The sequence below is a fragment of the Heloderma suspectum genome, chromosome 6, assembly GCF_057233095.1.
Source record: "Heloderma suspectum isolate Gila_16-S chromosome 6, 16-S_ref, whole genome shotgun sequence".
Classification (NCBI taxonomy): Eukaryota; Metazoa; Chordata; class Lepidosauria; order Squamata; family Helodermatidae; genus Heloderma; species Heloderma suspectum.
The window spans coordinates 108,443,810-108,458,475 of record NC_139463.1 but is presented as its reverse complement, the minus strand read 5'-3'; the positions used below and the strand labels follow the sequence as shown (position 1 = coordinate 108,458,475).

The window sequence follows — 14,666 nt, the reverse complement described above, 5'->3', positions numbered from 1 at the left end:
GCTGGCAGAAAGAAAGAGAAACTGTGTTCTCTCCTACCTGGTACAGCCGGGCCACCTCCATCCAGTCAGACGGCAGCTGCGTGGCATGGCAGAAATAGCGCCGCAGGTGCGGGCGGCAGGGCAGGAGGTGAGAAGATAATGCCAGAAGAAAATTGGCTGTGCTACGGATATTCAGTTCTTGGCGAGTGTACAGGGCGACCTGTGAAAGAGAGAGAGTGTATATATAGAAGAGATGAAAGGAAAACCCCCAGGGAGTCATGGAGATGTTCAACGTTCTTGGGAATGTGAGGGCATCAATATGCGCAGATGAGGCAGCATGTTTCGATACTTCCTGACAGAGGATTTATTTTCACTTGTCCGCGTTGCCACACATCTCAGGTTCCGCCTGGGCAGCCCAAGGAGAACGGCACCACTACTGTGCCCTACACCCCACACAGAACACCATAGTTTTAACTACACAGGAACTGAACCCAGCAATTCCAGCTGAGCCATGAACACAGGGTTGGTCCAAGGTATTTTGCTGCCTGAGCTGAAGGGCAAGATGGCGCCCCCTCCCATTCCGTATACAAAAGCTGGGTGGACTGGCAGCTAACTCTTTCTTCAGCACTGGCAATGGGACAACCTTCTCCACCACACCTGAAGGCAGCAGGCTGGCTTAGGGGAGGCAGGGCAGGGACCTGTAACACCTTGCTGCCTCCTCCTAGCATTTGTCACCTGAGGCGACTGCTTCATGCTGTCTCACGGTAGGGCCAGCCCTGACTGAACGGGAGGTGGACGAAATCCCTGATGTGGACGAGGTGATAAAAAGCAAGTGTGGGTTCCATATTTTCCAGGTGCACGTTTCCAGTCCTCACAGTTCAAATGAAGCTTGCCGAACCAGCCACTCTCTCTCAGCCTTAGTAACAGACTATCATGGCTACCCCTTAGAAACTATCCTACAGGGTTGTTGTGAGGATAAAATGGGGGGGGGGGGGTTGTGTGCCCTGCCATGAGTTCCTTAGAAGGAAGGCCAAGATAAAGACATTGTTATTATTTATTAATTAATACTATTATTATTAGCAGAGGCACTCTGATAAAGGAATGCCAGAACTCTGATAACAAAAAGCTAGAAACGATTTTATTACATTAATTAAATGCCCCATAAAATAAATTCTCTATGTGTTGTACAATTTATAACAATGATAATATGATCACTGTAACAGCGGGAAGCTGTCAGTTTGATATCAGTAGCCCATTGTAATGAACAATATCCTCAAGTTTTTAGATTTATTATATAATATTTCCAACAAGAACTGACACCAGTAGTTGGAAAATCAACCACATTTATGAAAACAATCTCTGTAATTTACCACAAGAATGTGCAGGTTCACCAAGGCCCACTTCTTAGGTCCAAATTATCCCATGGGGCAGAATTACCCATAATGCCTCACTTCCCTCCTAAGGCTTTGGATGCAACCCATGTATTGGATTTGGTTTCACAAGAATGGTGGGCAGTCCGGTGTGACTCTACCCAGAGAAAAGCCAGTATTTAATGGCATAACCACACTAATTTGCTAGAGCAGTTGGCAACTGTCATGATTTTAGAGTTGGTTCTCATAGCTGTGTTCTCAAACATTGAAGGCCACGCTTTTTGCTACTAACAGAAACTAACAGACAATGTACAGTAGTTACTTTGCACAGCTCTGCATGGTCTGTACTTTCTGAACTGATAAGGATGCTCCTTTCTCTCTTCCAAGACAGAAAGGCCTTGGTAAAAAGGGGGGGGGGCAGTGTCAGTGTGCTTCCTGACAGCTTTCTAACTTAGTGAGGCTTGCTGTATAAAATCCTGAGCAAATTGGCCTGTTACCTGTTCTCGTCTGAGAGGGGGAAGGTGCACCATCTGCTCAGATAACCAGCCCCAAGGAACGACGCCTGTCACTCCCCTGGGAACCAGAGTGGCTAAACCAAGCGTTAAGGGACATATAAGCTTTCTTTTGTGTTCTCTGCATCCATTTTCCATCAATAAATCATTCCTTCACACAAGTGGACTTGAGTCATATTGGTATCCTTGAATCTGGTTGAGGGCCCTGAGTTGATCAGGCCCTAGTGTAAGACAAACCAGAAATCGAGACTCCTAGCATCTGCCCTTCATACCTTTAGGATGAATTCCGGTTCATGCTCCGCTAGACTCTCACACACTTGCACCAGCGCCTGTTGTAGCTCAGTGGGAGGCTTCCCAAATTTTGCCCCTTCCACCAGTGAGCAGCAGGCCAAGCTTAACAATGTCAACTAAAAAAAGAGAGAGAGAATGAAGAAGGAAAAATGAGGGGTGAAGATCTTAGGAAGTGCTCCATGACAGTCCTCCTCCCTGCAAATTCCACAGGACACCACCCCTGTCAGAGATACAGAGAAAGAAGAACCATAAAAGCTCCGTAGAGCTGGATGAAAGACCGGAGGCTCATATTATAGGGGTACGCAACTTGCCTCGCGCATAAGGCTCTGGGTTCAGGAAACACCTGTCACAGGCCAACAAACCACTCAACAACCGAAACAAACAAAAATCCAGGACAAGCCATTCCTCTTCATTTGTGAAGCTGGCAACACTCAGTGGTGTGGCCAGTGTTGCATTAATATTCTTTTCATTATTATTATCCCCAGGAAAATTTGCAGCATTGGTGCCTGTTAAGCAAACAGTGCTTGTTACTACCACCACCACTACCATCACCTCTTACTTTTTGTTCTTTCACATCCTGCTCTTTGCTGTCCACTGGCAACTCGTCTCCCGAGGGGTCTCTCTCTTCCAGCTGCATCTTCAGCGGGTCATCAGGCACCGTCGCATAGTATCTTTGCATCCTGCCAGCCAAATCCATCTCATGCCCATCCTCCTGCCACTGGACAGAAAGAAAACACACCAATCCCTCAACTGAAACTGAAATTAATCGATCAGTGACACTCAGCCAGACCTGCCACAAAATGTTACCATATGAAGTGCTGCTGTTCAGGATTCCAACCACTCTATCCCCCCACCCCCACCAGCAAGCCCAGTTTCCCTCTTTATCTCACACAGACCCCCAAAACAATCATTCTGCATTCTGTGGCCTATGAACATCTTTAGTCCTCACTGAGCTGTTCTTGGGTGGGGAGGGGGGGAAGATTCCCCCCCCCCCGAAAATAACTTTGGGCCTTCTGCAAACCTTGAGGTTCCCCCTAGCCTGCTGACAACTCCCACTCATGCACAGATGGTGCTGTTTTGGCTATCTTTTGGCACTCACGGCTGGAACATCAGAAATGGAAGGAATTATCCGCTAGGTATCTAGTACCAATGAAAACAAAAGCACTGAGGATGCTCTCAGCCATAGTTCCTACTGAAATGAGCAAGAGCTAACCCCAACATCCCTGCAAGGTAGGACAGGCCAAACCTGGCCTCAAGCCCCCAAAGACACCCAGTAACCTCCCTCTCCTGCCAAGAGGCACTGAATTTAGAACTGATGTTGAACAGAAAGGATCGCACCAACTTGGAGCTGGATAGCTGTTTATCATAGGGAAAGGGATAGAGCGAAGGAGAGAATTAGAGGTGGTAGGTTGTACAGAGGATTACAAAGCTGGAAACTTGCAAGAAAAACCAAAGCATACACAGAGAGCCTTTATACCGCACCCCCAAGCAAAATAACCAAACTAGCTAGCTTATCCTTTCACATACCTAGGCACAGGCCTCCCAGAATAGCATCCAGCCAACAGCAGGTCCAAAACCCCCATGACGAAGGGAGATGCCACACCTCTCCCTCGACCTCCGTTTAAGGCCCAGCCACAGCAACCCAGGGCAAAGTTCCCTTAACCAATCACCAGCTCAGCCCCCAAAGGGACCACCTTCGTCCAGAAGAGGTAGGATCTTCCCACCAGACCCTGCTGTTATCTGTTTTACAGTTAACAGGGACTGAGCACAGCCTTGAGCAACAGGGCCAAGGAACTCGCAGATAACACACTATTCCAGGTGGATGCCTGGGACGTGACGCCCAGGCCTGGTCTCATGGTGGGAAACAGGCCGCTGTTCTTTACAGCCATAAAAGAGCATAGCTTTGCTTTGTCTGAAACCCTGAAAATATGGCTTTCCCAGGTTCCCCAGAGGCCTACACCCCCTTCCCCTGCCCCACCTGCCCCACCCTCCACTCGCTTGGTGATTTCCTGGTTTCGTGCAGTTTTTCCCCATTCTAAAAGACTGAAATGCCTCTCCTCAGGCTTAGCTACTGGTAGTAAAAGCTTTACGCTAAAATATGCTGCTATTTTGGCTCCATCCCCTTTGCCCCACCCTGTTTTGTCTTTGGTCCCACCCACCCCTGGAACACAGCCAGCCCCAAGCGCTTCTGGGAAACGGAATTCAACCCTCGGGCTGAAAGACGTCCAGCACCCCTGCTCTACTTTGTTCTACATTTACATGTATAACTTAGGGAGGGGCACAGTTGTGTGCGATGGGCTGGCATGCCAACGCACAACCATCGCTGCGTCTTACCACTGGCTACACAATCGCAACCACATCTAATTGGCCAATGTCATCATTCGATGAAACTGTTGACCAATCGAAATAGGCTGTTTGCAGTTGCCAATAATGTCAGATGAAGGAGCCTCTACCCCTTTTCCAACAGCAGGAGTGAAACCCATCGTTCTGCTAGCCAGGGAAATCATGGCCACATCTGGCTGCCCTCTTAAAGTGCAGTTCATAAACCCTTCACCCAGGTTAAAAAAGAAAACTGAGGCAGGGAACTGTGGATTATGAGGCCCTGTGGCTCCTCACTCAGCCTTCCTCGATTTGGCACCCTCCAGATGTTTTCAACTACAACTCCCATCATCCCTGTGACCATTGGCCCTGCAAGTTGGGCCTGATGGGAGTTACAGACCAAAACATCTGGAGAGTGCCAGGGAAGGCTATTCTGGCTGCTGATACAGATCTGAGGAAAGGAAAATTCTTCAAGTTCCTATCTGTAAAATATCCTAAACGTACATGGAATGTATTTCTCCTATGAAGCTAGAAGTCCTCCTTCCTCCTTCCCCTCCACATCCACCCTATCCTTTTCCAGCCAATCAAAGTTTCCAGACCTGAAATCTCTCTCACACACAGTGGGCCGGTTCGCACATTGGGTTAACAAGACACGGTGATTTGTTTAAGCTGTGTCGAGCGCCATTTTCCTAACCGCTCACCCAGGCACGGGTTGGTGTATCATCCATACCCAGGTGGCATGGCTTTTTGGAGGGAGAAATAACCCTCAAATAAGCCAACACCCACCCATGGGCTCCTTGAGAGTCGCGTCCCCCTTCAACAAGCCACACTGCCCAGGTTCGGACGACACAACAAGCTGCACCCAGGCCGGAGATTAGGCAAATGGTGCCCGGCATGTGCTGTGGCTTATTTAACCCACGGCGATCGTGGGAAACACATCATCCTGTTGTTGCCAGTTACATTCCAGGTATTGATCGCTGCTTTTTTTATGAATCCCCCCTCAGTTTGAGCCTTACTTTTAGCAATGACGGCTCCAGTTCACCGCCGAGTTCGAGAATATCATCCTGGGCTGTGTAACCGGCTGCCAGCCCCACAGAAGTCTGGGCACAGGGCGTTTCCTGGCGATCTAACTGGAAATCGGACTGCGTATCCACTGCCTTTGAAAAGGCCGGTTGGGCGGTGGAGGTGGCAACAGGGCGCAACAGGCGAGCTCTGGAGTCCTCCAGCCCCTGAAGCTTGAGGGGGGCAGAGGCGGCTTGTTTCAGGAACAGAGTCTCCAACCACAGAGGTTTGGAGAAGACAGAATACGACAGCGGCTTCTTTGCCTTGGCTGCCAAAACTGGAGCTATCTGGAAGAGAAACAATAAAGGAGCAGATAGCAGTGAGAAAGTCAAGCAGAATCCACGAGCCCCAGTTTACCTTTAAATCCACCGTATCAGGGATGCAGAGTTTGCGGAGGTTCTATTTCAGGCCCCCAGAGCCTTCCTGGGTTCTTCCAGGGGGCGAGGCTTGGCCTCTACCCCCCCCCCCGAATCCCTACTGTTATCTCCAATCTGATTCCCAGGAATTCCCCTGCACACCACTATCCCTCCCATGGAGACCAGAGAGAGAGAGACAGAGGCCATATATATCTCTGACTTCCCTCAGCTGGGGACAGAACACTTGGCCAAGGAAGGGAAGCACTGTGGAATACAGAACACGTCTACACGTTCAGACGTATCACATGGTACACATTTTCTGGGATTCTACTACTTCAGGCTGGAGAGGGGTAGGTTTCCTTACATTAATACCTCCTCTGCCCACAAGAAACTAGTATAGCAGGGAGCAAGTTCTCGTCTAGTCTTTTCCTATGCCATATCAATTTTCTATGGGCAGGGAGTTTTCTACACAGGGAAAGCATTCCAGCCTGCTCTGCCTGCCACTTAAAACGGTACAATCCCAGTGCCTGAATCAAGAAAGCCAAGTGTACACCAGATAATTTTGGATCCGAACAGGAAAATCAGAACGAGCCCCTTCCCATGTCCTGGACCTCGTTTTATCATTTACGCAGAGGAAGAAACTAGGAGGCAGGAAAAACATTCCTCCCCACTGGTCAAGTCATAGCACATTATCCCAGAGTTCTTCTTGGTCGCGCTCCTGAAAGAACAGGTAGCCACACTTTGTGGGGTGACCAGGCCCAGCATCAAGGGTAGGCATGGCTGGGCAAGAGCCAAGGGTCCACACCCCACTAATAGAAGTCCCCTGGACCTAGTCCTCCTCTGCACCACTGCAACACGCTTGTTCACCTGCTTCTGGCTCTGGCCCAGACAACGGTGGTGGTGAGGAAGAGGAACAGCAGATGTCCCTGCCTGCTTGCTCACTGGCCCTCTACCCGTCCAGCAAGCAAGTGGTAGTGATGATGAGAAAGAGAAGGAGGAGCGAGAGCAGCTGGTGAAAATGGCGGTGAGAAAGTGAACTCGCTGAGGGGGCCCACTGAGGGCGCCTCATCCAATGGCCCTCAAGAACCAGGAGCACCAGGTGTGACAAAGGCATCCTGGGAAGGGGAAGGGCAGGCCTTGCTCCTGTAACACCCACGAAGCGTACAGGGGATGCCCATGCTGCTGTTCCTTCTTCGATTTAAGTGTGAGCAGCACAGAAGCTAGGAGTGAGCGTTTAGAAATTAAAAGTGTGTTTGCTGAACTGGAGCAATCCTTACGGCCCCCAGTGTGAGACCCTCCTTCCAGCAGCAGCTGCCTCACCATTAATTTTCTTCGCTTTGGCTCCTTGTCACCTCCTGACATCACCTCATCTTCAGAGAGGTCATGATCCTCTGCGGGTTCTGCCCCAAACCTGTCTTCACTCAACGAGCCAACATGTTCTATCTCACCCACATTCCCCTGCTAGGGCACAAAGGAAAACATCTGATTAAACTGAGCTTTGATTAAACCGAACTTCAATTAAATCAGAGCTTAGGCCTAGTGCTGGGCGTTGAACCTCTTTCTGCCTGAGGGCCAAATTCCATTTTGGAGAAGCTGGGGGGGGGGGGGCGCATTCCAAAGCCCAAAAGAGGTGGGACCAAAATAACAGCATCTTTTAGCTTAAAGCTCTTCCTGCAGGTAACTAGGTCTTAGGAGAGGCAATGAAACTATTTAGAATGGGGGAAAAGTTGCACAAAAGCCAAGAGACCACCAAATACTCGGTGGTCGAGGGAAAGGGGGTGGGGTCAGGGGCACCCCTGACCTAGTGGCTTCCCCTTCCTGAGCAACCCTGAAAATTATTGATATGTCACAAGCTGGTGGCTTTCTAGCACCCACAGAAAAGATATATTGTTATGTGTTTGGGTCAGCCTATCCCTTACTATTCAGTGCTGCTGAGTACAGCCTGAGGATTTCCCCCAGTGCAATCTTTTGGGCAAAGTACCCAAAGGTATCTTGAGTTGGTAACCTTGTTCTACAAGGCCTGAGGAGATAGGAGGAGGTGGATTTGGGGGAAGGGTGAGTTGAGGACAAAAGGAGACCAGCTTTTGTCTTGCAGAAGAAGATCACAGTGGAGAGAGAGCAGGGTCAGCTTGGAGATGTGATGCTGTAGGCCTTCATCCTGAGCACGGTGTAAATAAACCTTTATAAAAGAAACACCACAAGTCTCCAGTGCCCTCCTTCCAGGAAACTGAAGTCTCTGTAAGCGCTGGAGCCCCTGCCAAGTTCTCCCCTCTCAGAACTGGGATGCAGGAGCATAACAATATTTCCCAGGATTTCTGGGGGGGAGGGGGGGGGCAGGGAAAAGCTATGACAGTTGTAACCACCATGGGGTATAAGAAATGCAACCAAATGAGCCATCCTTGTTATAAATCCTTTTTATATGGTCTTGGTCTTACCTGTGTCTGTTCAGGGTCCCAGCTGGGGGGTTTGCAATCCTGGAAGCTCAGAGCATAAGGTGTTGTCAAGTGGTTCTGGGTGCTGGGAGGTTTCAGAGAGGCTAGCCATGAAGCAGAAGGGGTAATAGGATGCAAGAGACGGGCTCGGGATTCCTCCAGTCTTTGGAGGGTAAGGGAAACAGGAGAGTGAGCAGGAAGGGAAGGCTTCTCCAAGCAGAGAGGGGCAGAGGGATCCATAGCTCTCACGGAGAAGGTAGCTGGATGCTCAGCAGTCTGCAGGGAGGAAAAAAGGATAAAGCATGGGTGCTATTAGTCCACATGAACAAGTAACTATTGCAAACCATATTGCATGGAACAGCAGGCATTTGGAAATGTGCACACAAATTCAGGGGCAGAACAGCAGATTAAATAAGCTATTTATTTATTCTTTCTTACATTTATTGCCCTATCCAATAACCAGTGTTCTCTGGCCATCGTACAGATAAATAATACACAGTTCACAATAAAACAATTACAACCAAGCACCAAAGTTAAACAACAATCAGCATTCATTTAATACACTTGCATTTATAAAATGTTTCCTACATCTAATGGGGGCCACTTTCTTTTAAAGTAAATGTAACTAGATTTCAATGATCCTTAACAGATTTCAGATCACAGCACTCTCTCTCTTCTCTAGAAGCAGCACAGTTGGGGAGAAGGCAACCCCACACTACAGCCCTATATATGTCTACTTAGCAGTCCGTCTCACTATGCTCAGTGGGGCTTATTCTTAGGTAAATGTGCAGAGAACAGCAGCCCAAATCCCTCTGAAAAAGGAAAAACCCTTAATTTGTTTAAAAATAGGTAAAGGTAAAGGTGTCCCCAACCAGTCGTGTCCGACTCTAGGGTGCGGTGCTCATCCCCGTTTCTAAGCCGAAGAGCCAGCGCTGTCCGAAGACGCTTCCGTGGTCATGTGGCCGGCATGACTGAACACCGAGGTGCACGGAACACTGTTACCTTTCCCGCCAAAGCGGTACCTATTTATCTACTTGCAATTTCTTGCTTTCGAACTGCTAGGTTGGCAGGAGCTGGGACTGAAGACAGGAGCTCACTCCGTCACGCATTAAATCCAGGTCAGTTTGCATTTAAATAGAACAGCTCTGAAGAAATGCACATATTTATTTCTAGATGATTCAAATATTCATCCCAGCATATCCAAAGAGGCATTCCCATGTGTGGGAGACATGGGAAAATCTCTCTTCTAAAAAGCTGCCTGCCCGCCATGGGTTTATAAGGACTCACATTTAAACACATAATAATGGGAGAGTGTTATTGCACCCATGCCCTGCTTATGGGCTTCCCAGAGGCATCTGTTGACCACCATGGGAACAGAATGCTGGACTAGACAACCCTTTGGTCTGATCTAGCACAGTTCTTGTGTTCTTATAATTAAGCATAATAATTGGGGTACATTTTTTAAATCCATGAAAAGATTAGAGTTATCTACTTGATTAATCAACTGAACATTGAAGGACGTCCTAGGTTAAAATTATTTGAAATGTATCAAGTAACTTTAAGGGCACAATCCTATGGCCGCTACTCAGCAGCTAGACAGCCGTAGGATAGGTCGGTTCCTGGAGGCGAAGTCGGCTGTCTAGCTGCAAAAGCAGGGCTGGGGGAGCGAGGAGGAGACCTGCTCCTCACCACTCCTCCCGGGGTTGGAGGCAACCGGCGATCTTGATAGGACTGCTCCCTTAGATGGTAAAAAATATAAAATACCAAGTGCTTGCCACTCATACCGGTCCCTCTGCGCCCATTGGCCGTGCTGGGAGGGGCCACAGCTCAGCAGTAGAGCGCCTGCTTTGCATGCAAGAGGTCCCAAGTTCGATCCCTGGCCTCTCCAGGTAGGGCGGGAAGAATTCCTGCCTGTAACCCTGGAGAGCTGCAGCCAGTCAATGTCGACAATACTCGGGTAGGTGGACAAAGGGTCTGTCAAAGTCTCCTACGTTCCTAACACTGGAAGGTGGTTGCTCAATACTGAGCAATCAGGCAAAATATTAGCAAAACATTTTCCCCCTTGGCTCTATGGTTAAATCAGTTAGGCAGTCTTCTCCAATCTGGTGCCCTGATCGATAGCCACACCAGCTGGGGATGATGGGAGTTGCACTCTAACACGTCTGAAGGGTACCAGGTTTGAGAAGGCTGATGAAGGCGTGTTACTGAGTTTGTTTTTTATGAGAACTACAAATCCAAGGTATAGGCCTGGAATATTCCTGAGGTGTCTAGGCATCAAACAGGCACCAACCTTATGGACGCAATCCACATCGTAAGAACAAACAAAGAGCCATGCTGGATCAGAGCAAGGGTCCATCTAGTCCAGAACCCAGCATTGTGTTGACACAGCGGCCAACCAGCTGTTGACCAGGAACCCACAAGCAGGACATGAGCGCCACAGCACCCTCCCGCCCATGTTCCCCAGCAACTGGTGCACATAGGCTCACTGCCACTGCTACTGGAGGTAGCACATGGCAATCAGGACTAGTAGCCATTGATAGCCTTTTTCTCCAGGAATTTGTCCAACCCCCTTTTGAAGCCATCCAAATTGGTGGCCATCACTACATCCTGTGGTAGCGAATCCCATAGTTTATTTCTGCACTGTGTGCTGAAATCCTTCCTTTCATCTGTCTTGAATCTCCCACCACTCAGCTTCATAGGATGACCCCAGGTTCTAGGGTTTTGTAAGAGGGAGAAAAACGTCTCCCTATCCACATTCTCCACACCATGCATAATTTTGTACACCTTTATCATGTCCCCCCTTACCCTCCTTTTTTCCAAGCTAAACAATCCCAGCTGTTGTAACCTTCCCTCATAGGGGAGATGCTCCAGCCCCTTGATCATTTTAGTTGCCCTTTTCTGCACTTTTTCCAGCTCTACAATTTTTAGGTGTGGTGACCAGAACTAGACACAGTATTCCAAGTGTGGTCACACCATAGATTTGTATAGGGGCAGTATAATATTGGCAGTTTTGTTCTCAATTCCTTTTCTAATTATGCCTAACATGGAGTTTGCTTTTTGCACAGCGGCCGAACACTGGGTTGACATCCGCACTGAGCTGTCCACCACAACCCCAAGATGTCTTCCCTGGTCAGTTACCGCTAGCTCAGATCCCATCAGGCTATACTTGAAGTTGGGAGTTTTTGCCCCAGTGTGCATCACTTTACACTTGCTTCACACATCTGGACTTACACTGTTTCTGTGGGCCAGTTTTCACCATATGCCAGGCTCGCTGCGTGTACCAGTCGCCATTATAAATATGCAACTCGCAATGAGGTTGTGGCGTGTCATCTGAACCTGGCCACAGTGGGTTATTCAAGGGTTAAACACCCTCCAGTAACAGCGGCAGTATGCGTACGTACACCAGTTGCTGGGGAACATAGGCAGCAGGGTGCTGTTGCATTTGTGTCCTGCTTGTGGGTTTACCATGGGCAGCTGGTTGGCCACTATGTGAACAAATGCTGGACTAGATGGACCCTTGGTCTGATCCAACATGGCTCTTTTTATGTTCTTATATACATAACCCACAGTTTGTACTAGGGTTAAACAACCCATAGTCAGCTCGACATGTCATGAGAACCAGATCTCTTCTTCTAAAGACAACCTCTTGCACAACCTCTCCTAATCGAGTTCACAATGTTCTTTTCACAAAGTTCTTCAGGCCTCCCTATTAGCATCTCTCATTAATTTACGGTTGAGGCTTGAGTTGAGGATGTGGAAAGAGCCTGCCTTCAATTTGCACATTTCGTTGCAGTGAGGTGTCCACAAAGGACACCTCACTGTCTCACTTCCCTCTCCATCCCACCCTCAACAACACAGATACCCTGAATGCCAGTTCACGTGAAAAGACAAGCTTGCGAATGGAAAAATGTCCTGGGAAATATAAAGCAGGGAAACAGGAATAAAGGAAAGAGACAGGAAAGGAGGAGGGCAGGCAAGAGAACCGACAGCAAATGCCCATGATAAATTATTAGCTGTATTTAATTTCACAAAGAGGTGGCAACAGATGCACAAATAACACTTGCCAAGGCCAATCCTTACCATGAAACAAGGCCAAGCAGAAGTCAGAGAGGTACACTGCTTTTTCCTGGCCCTTCTGGGAAGTTGCAAAAACAGATGTGCAAGCAACACTCTCCCCCTACATCTGGGTATCATGCACAGGAGGTCACATCAGGAGGGGATGAATTACACCCAATATCTGGACTGGACCAAATATTCTCCCAACAAAGAAAATGTACAATTTGTACTTGGAAGCCAGTTCATTTCTACTTGGAAGAAAGGAACTTGCTTCCAAAGTCTGCATTTCTAATTGGAAGCGAGATCCACGGAACTGAATGAGACTTATTCTCCAAGGTGGGTGCATATAAGAGGAGAGCCCCTGGGTTCCACTCAGGTTGCCAGCTTGGGTTATTAGCTTCAACCCTGTGCCTCTAACAACACCAAACTCAATGGGATGGATCCAGACTGAGTCATACTTAAGAGTAGATCTACTGGGTCTATTCCAGATATGACTCAATCTGGATACAGCCCAATGTGTCAACACTTACAATTGATAATAGTGCTCATTATCGCCACGGCTGAGAAGTTTCATTTGGTGATTCTTGAGATCAAAGCAAGCTGCTGTTCATGACATAGGACAGTTTTTTTGTTCCTGGTCAGTGAACAATCCCAAGCCCTGCCCTCGATCAGCTATGGGCTCTGGACTTAGGGCGCAATCCTATGCATGTTTAGGCAGACAAAAGTCCTAGAACTCCCGGGAGTTGTAGGACTTGTTTCTGTCTAAACATGCATAGGATTGTGCCCTTAATGACCTTACCCGGGCATTACTCTTCTCCTCCCCCTACCACCATTCCACGTTTTACTACCACCATTCCACGTTTTACTACTGCTTCTACATTCCTTATGTTAGAGCCACAACAACAGAACTGCTTGCCAACCCTGATGCTAAAATGAGGGCATAGTCTGAAGACAACACGAGGCAGCCACCATGCTGAAGCTAAGCAGGTCTGGGTTTGGTCAGCGCTTGGAAGGGAGACCACCTGGGAACCACATGTAGCCACCTTTATTTATTTTTATTTATTTATTTATTTATTTCTATACCGCCCAATAGCCGAAGCTCTCTGGGCGGTTCACAAAAACTAAAACCAAACAACACACAATAAAACAATTTAAAATATATAGAACATTAAAACCACAATATAACAATACAACCACAATAAAACCTAGCAGCAGTACAGGAGTTTAAAATACAGATTTAAAACAGCAAAGATAAAAATTTAGAAAGCTAAAATGCCTGGGAAAATAAAAAGGTCTTCACCTGGCGCCGAAAGGAGTACAATGTAGGCGCCAGGCGAACCTCACTAGGGAGCTCATTCCAGAGCCGGGGTGCCACAACAGAAAAAGCCCTCCTCCTAGTAGCCACCCGCCTCACTTCCTTTGGCAGGGGCTCACGGAGAAGGGCCGCTGATGATGATCTTAAGGTCCGGGCAGGCACATATGGGCCTTGAGTTCCACAATGGAAGAAAGGTGGGATACAAATGTAATAAATAAATAACAAAGATACCCCGGGCAGCATGTGCAGCTTTGCATGTTAAACACAATTAAATCGTAACACCATAATGACTACAGGAATAAAATGGGGTTTGCTTCTGATGCTCACATCACCTGCCCCCTCTCTGGGTGATCATTCCCCACCCGTAGCTGTGCAGGTCTGGACTTAGGGCCCAAAGTCCTGTCCTAGCTGCACCACTGCCTGGGAAAGGACCGCGGCTCACAGCTAGAGCACCTGCTTTGCATGCAGAAAGTCCCAAGTTCAATCCAGGTATTGAAGTGCGTTCCAGGTAGTGCTGGAAAAACTCCTGGAGAGTCATTGCTGCCAGTCAGCGTTGACAATACTGGACTACATGGATGAGTGGTTTGACCTCCGTATAAGGCAGCTTTCTGTGCCCCTACAGACGGGCCATTATCCTCCCCTCCCTGCTTGTGCAGGACACACATTTGGTACCAGGCTCTCATTTGGTACCAAACTCTCCTTTCATTTAAGGGCATTTTGGTCATCCAAAATGATGAAAGAGCTGAAGCAACTCTCTAACGAGGAAAGCTTACAATGTTTGGGACTCTTTCGTTCAGAAAAAAAGGAGGTGAGTAAAGGGGGACATCACGGAAGTGTATAAAACTGGGCATGGTGTGGAAAAAGTGAAAACCTTCTCCCTCTCTCATAATTCTAGATCTCAGCGGGGTCATCCCACAAAGCTGATTGGTAGAAGATTCAGGACAGATGAAAGGAAAGACTTCTTCACACAGCCC

General features: G+C 48.2%; 1 protein-coding gene across 6 annotated transcripts in view; it reads right to left on the bottom strand.

Moving 5' to 3' along the window:
* The window catches only part of TEP1 (telomerase associated protein 1), an 82,461-nt gene that overhangs the window by 66,020 nt on the left and 1,775 nt on the right, over nucleotides 1-14,666 (bottom strand). For 4 of the 6 annotated variants that reach the window (XM_084806119.1, XM_084806116.1, XM_084806120.1 and 1 more), the window contains exons 2-7: nucleotides 8,325-8,597; nucleotides 7,210-7,350; nucleotides 5,488-5,820; nucleotides 2,712-2,870; nucleotides 2,134-2,268; nucleotides 38-199 (exon numbers count right to left, since the gene is read on the bottom strand). In XM_084806119.1, coding sequence (XP_084662245.1) covers nucleotides 38-199; nucleotides 2,134-2,268; nucleotides 2,712-2,870; nucleotides 5,488-5,820; nucleotides 7,210-7,350; nucleotides 8,325-8,597 — 1,203 coding nt within the window. The remainder of the gene's footprint in view (nucleotides 1-37; nucleotides 200-2,133; nucleotides 2,269-2,711; nucleotides 2,871-5,487; nucleotides 5,821-7,209; nucleotides 7,351-8,324; nucleotides 8,598-14,666) is intronic. The other 2 variants (XM_084806118.1, XM_084806121.1) reach the window with 1 other exon arrangement.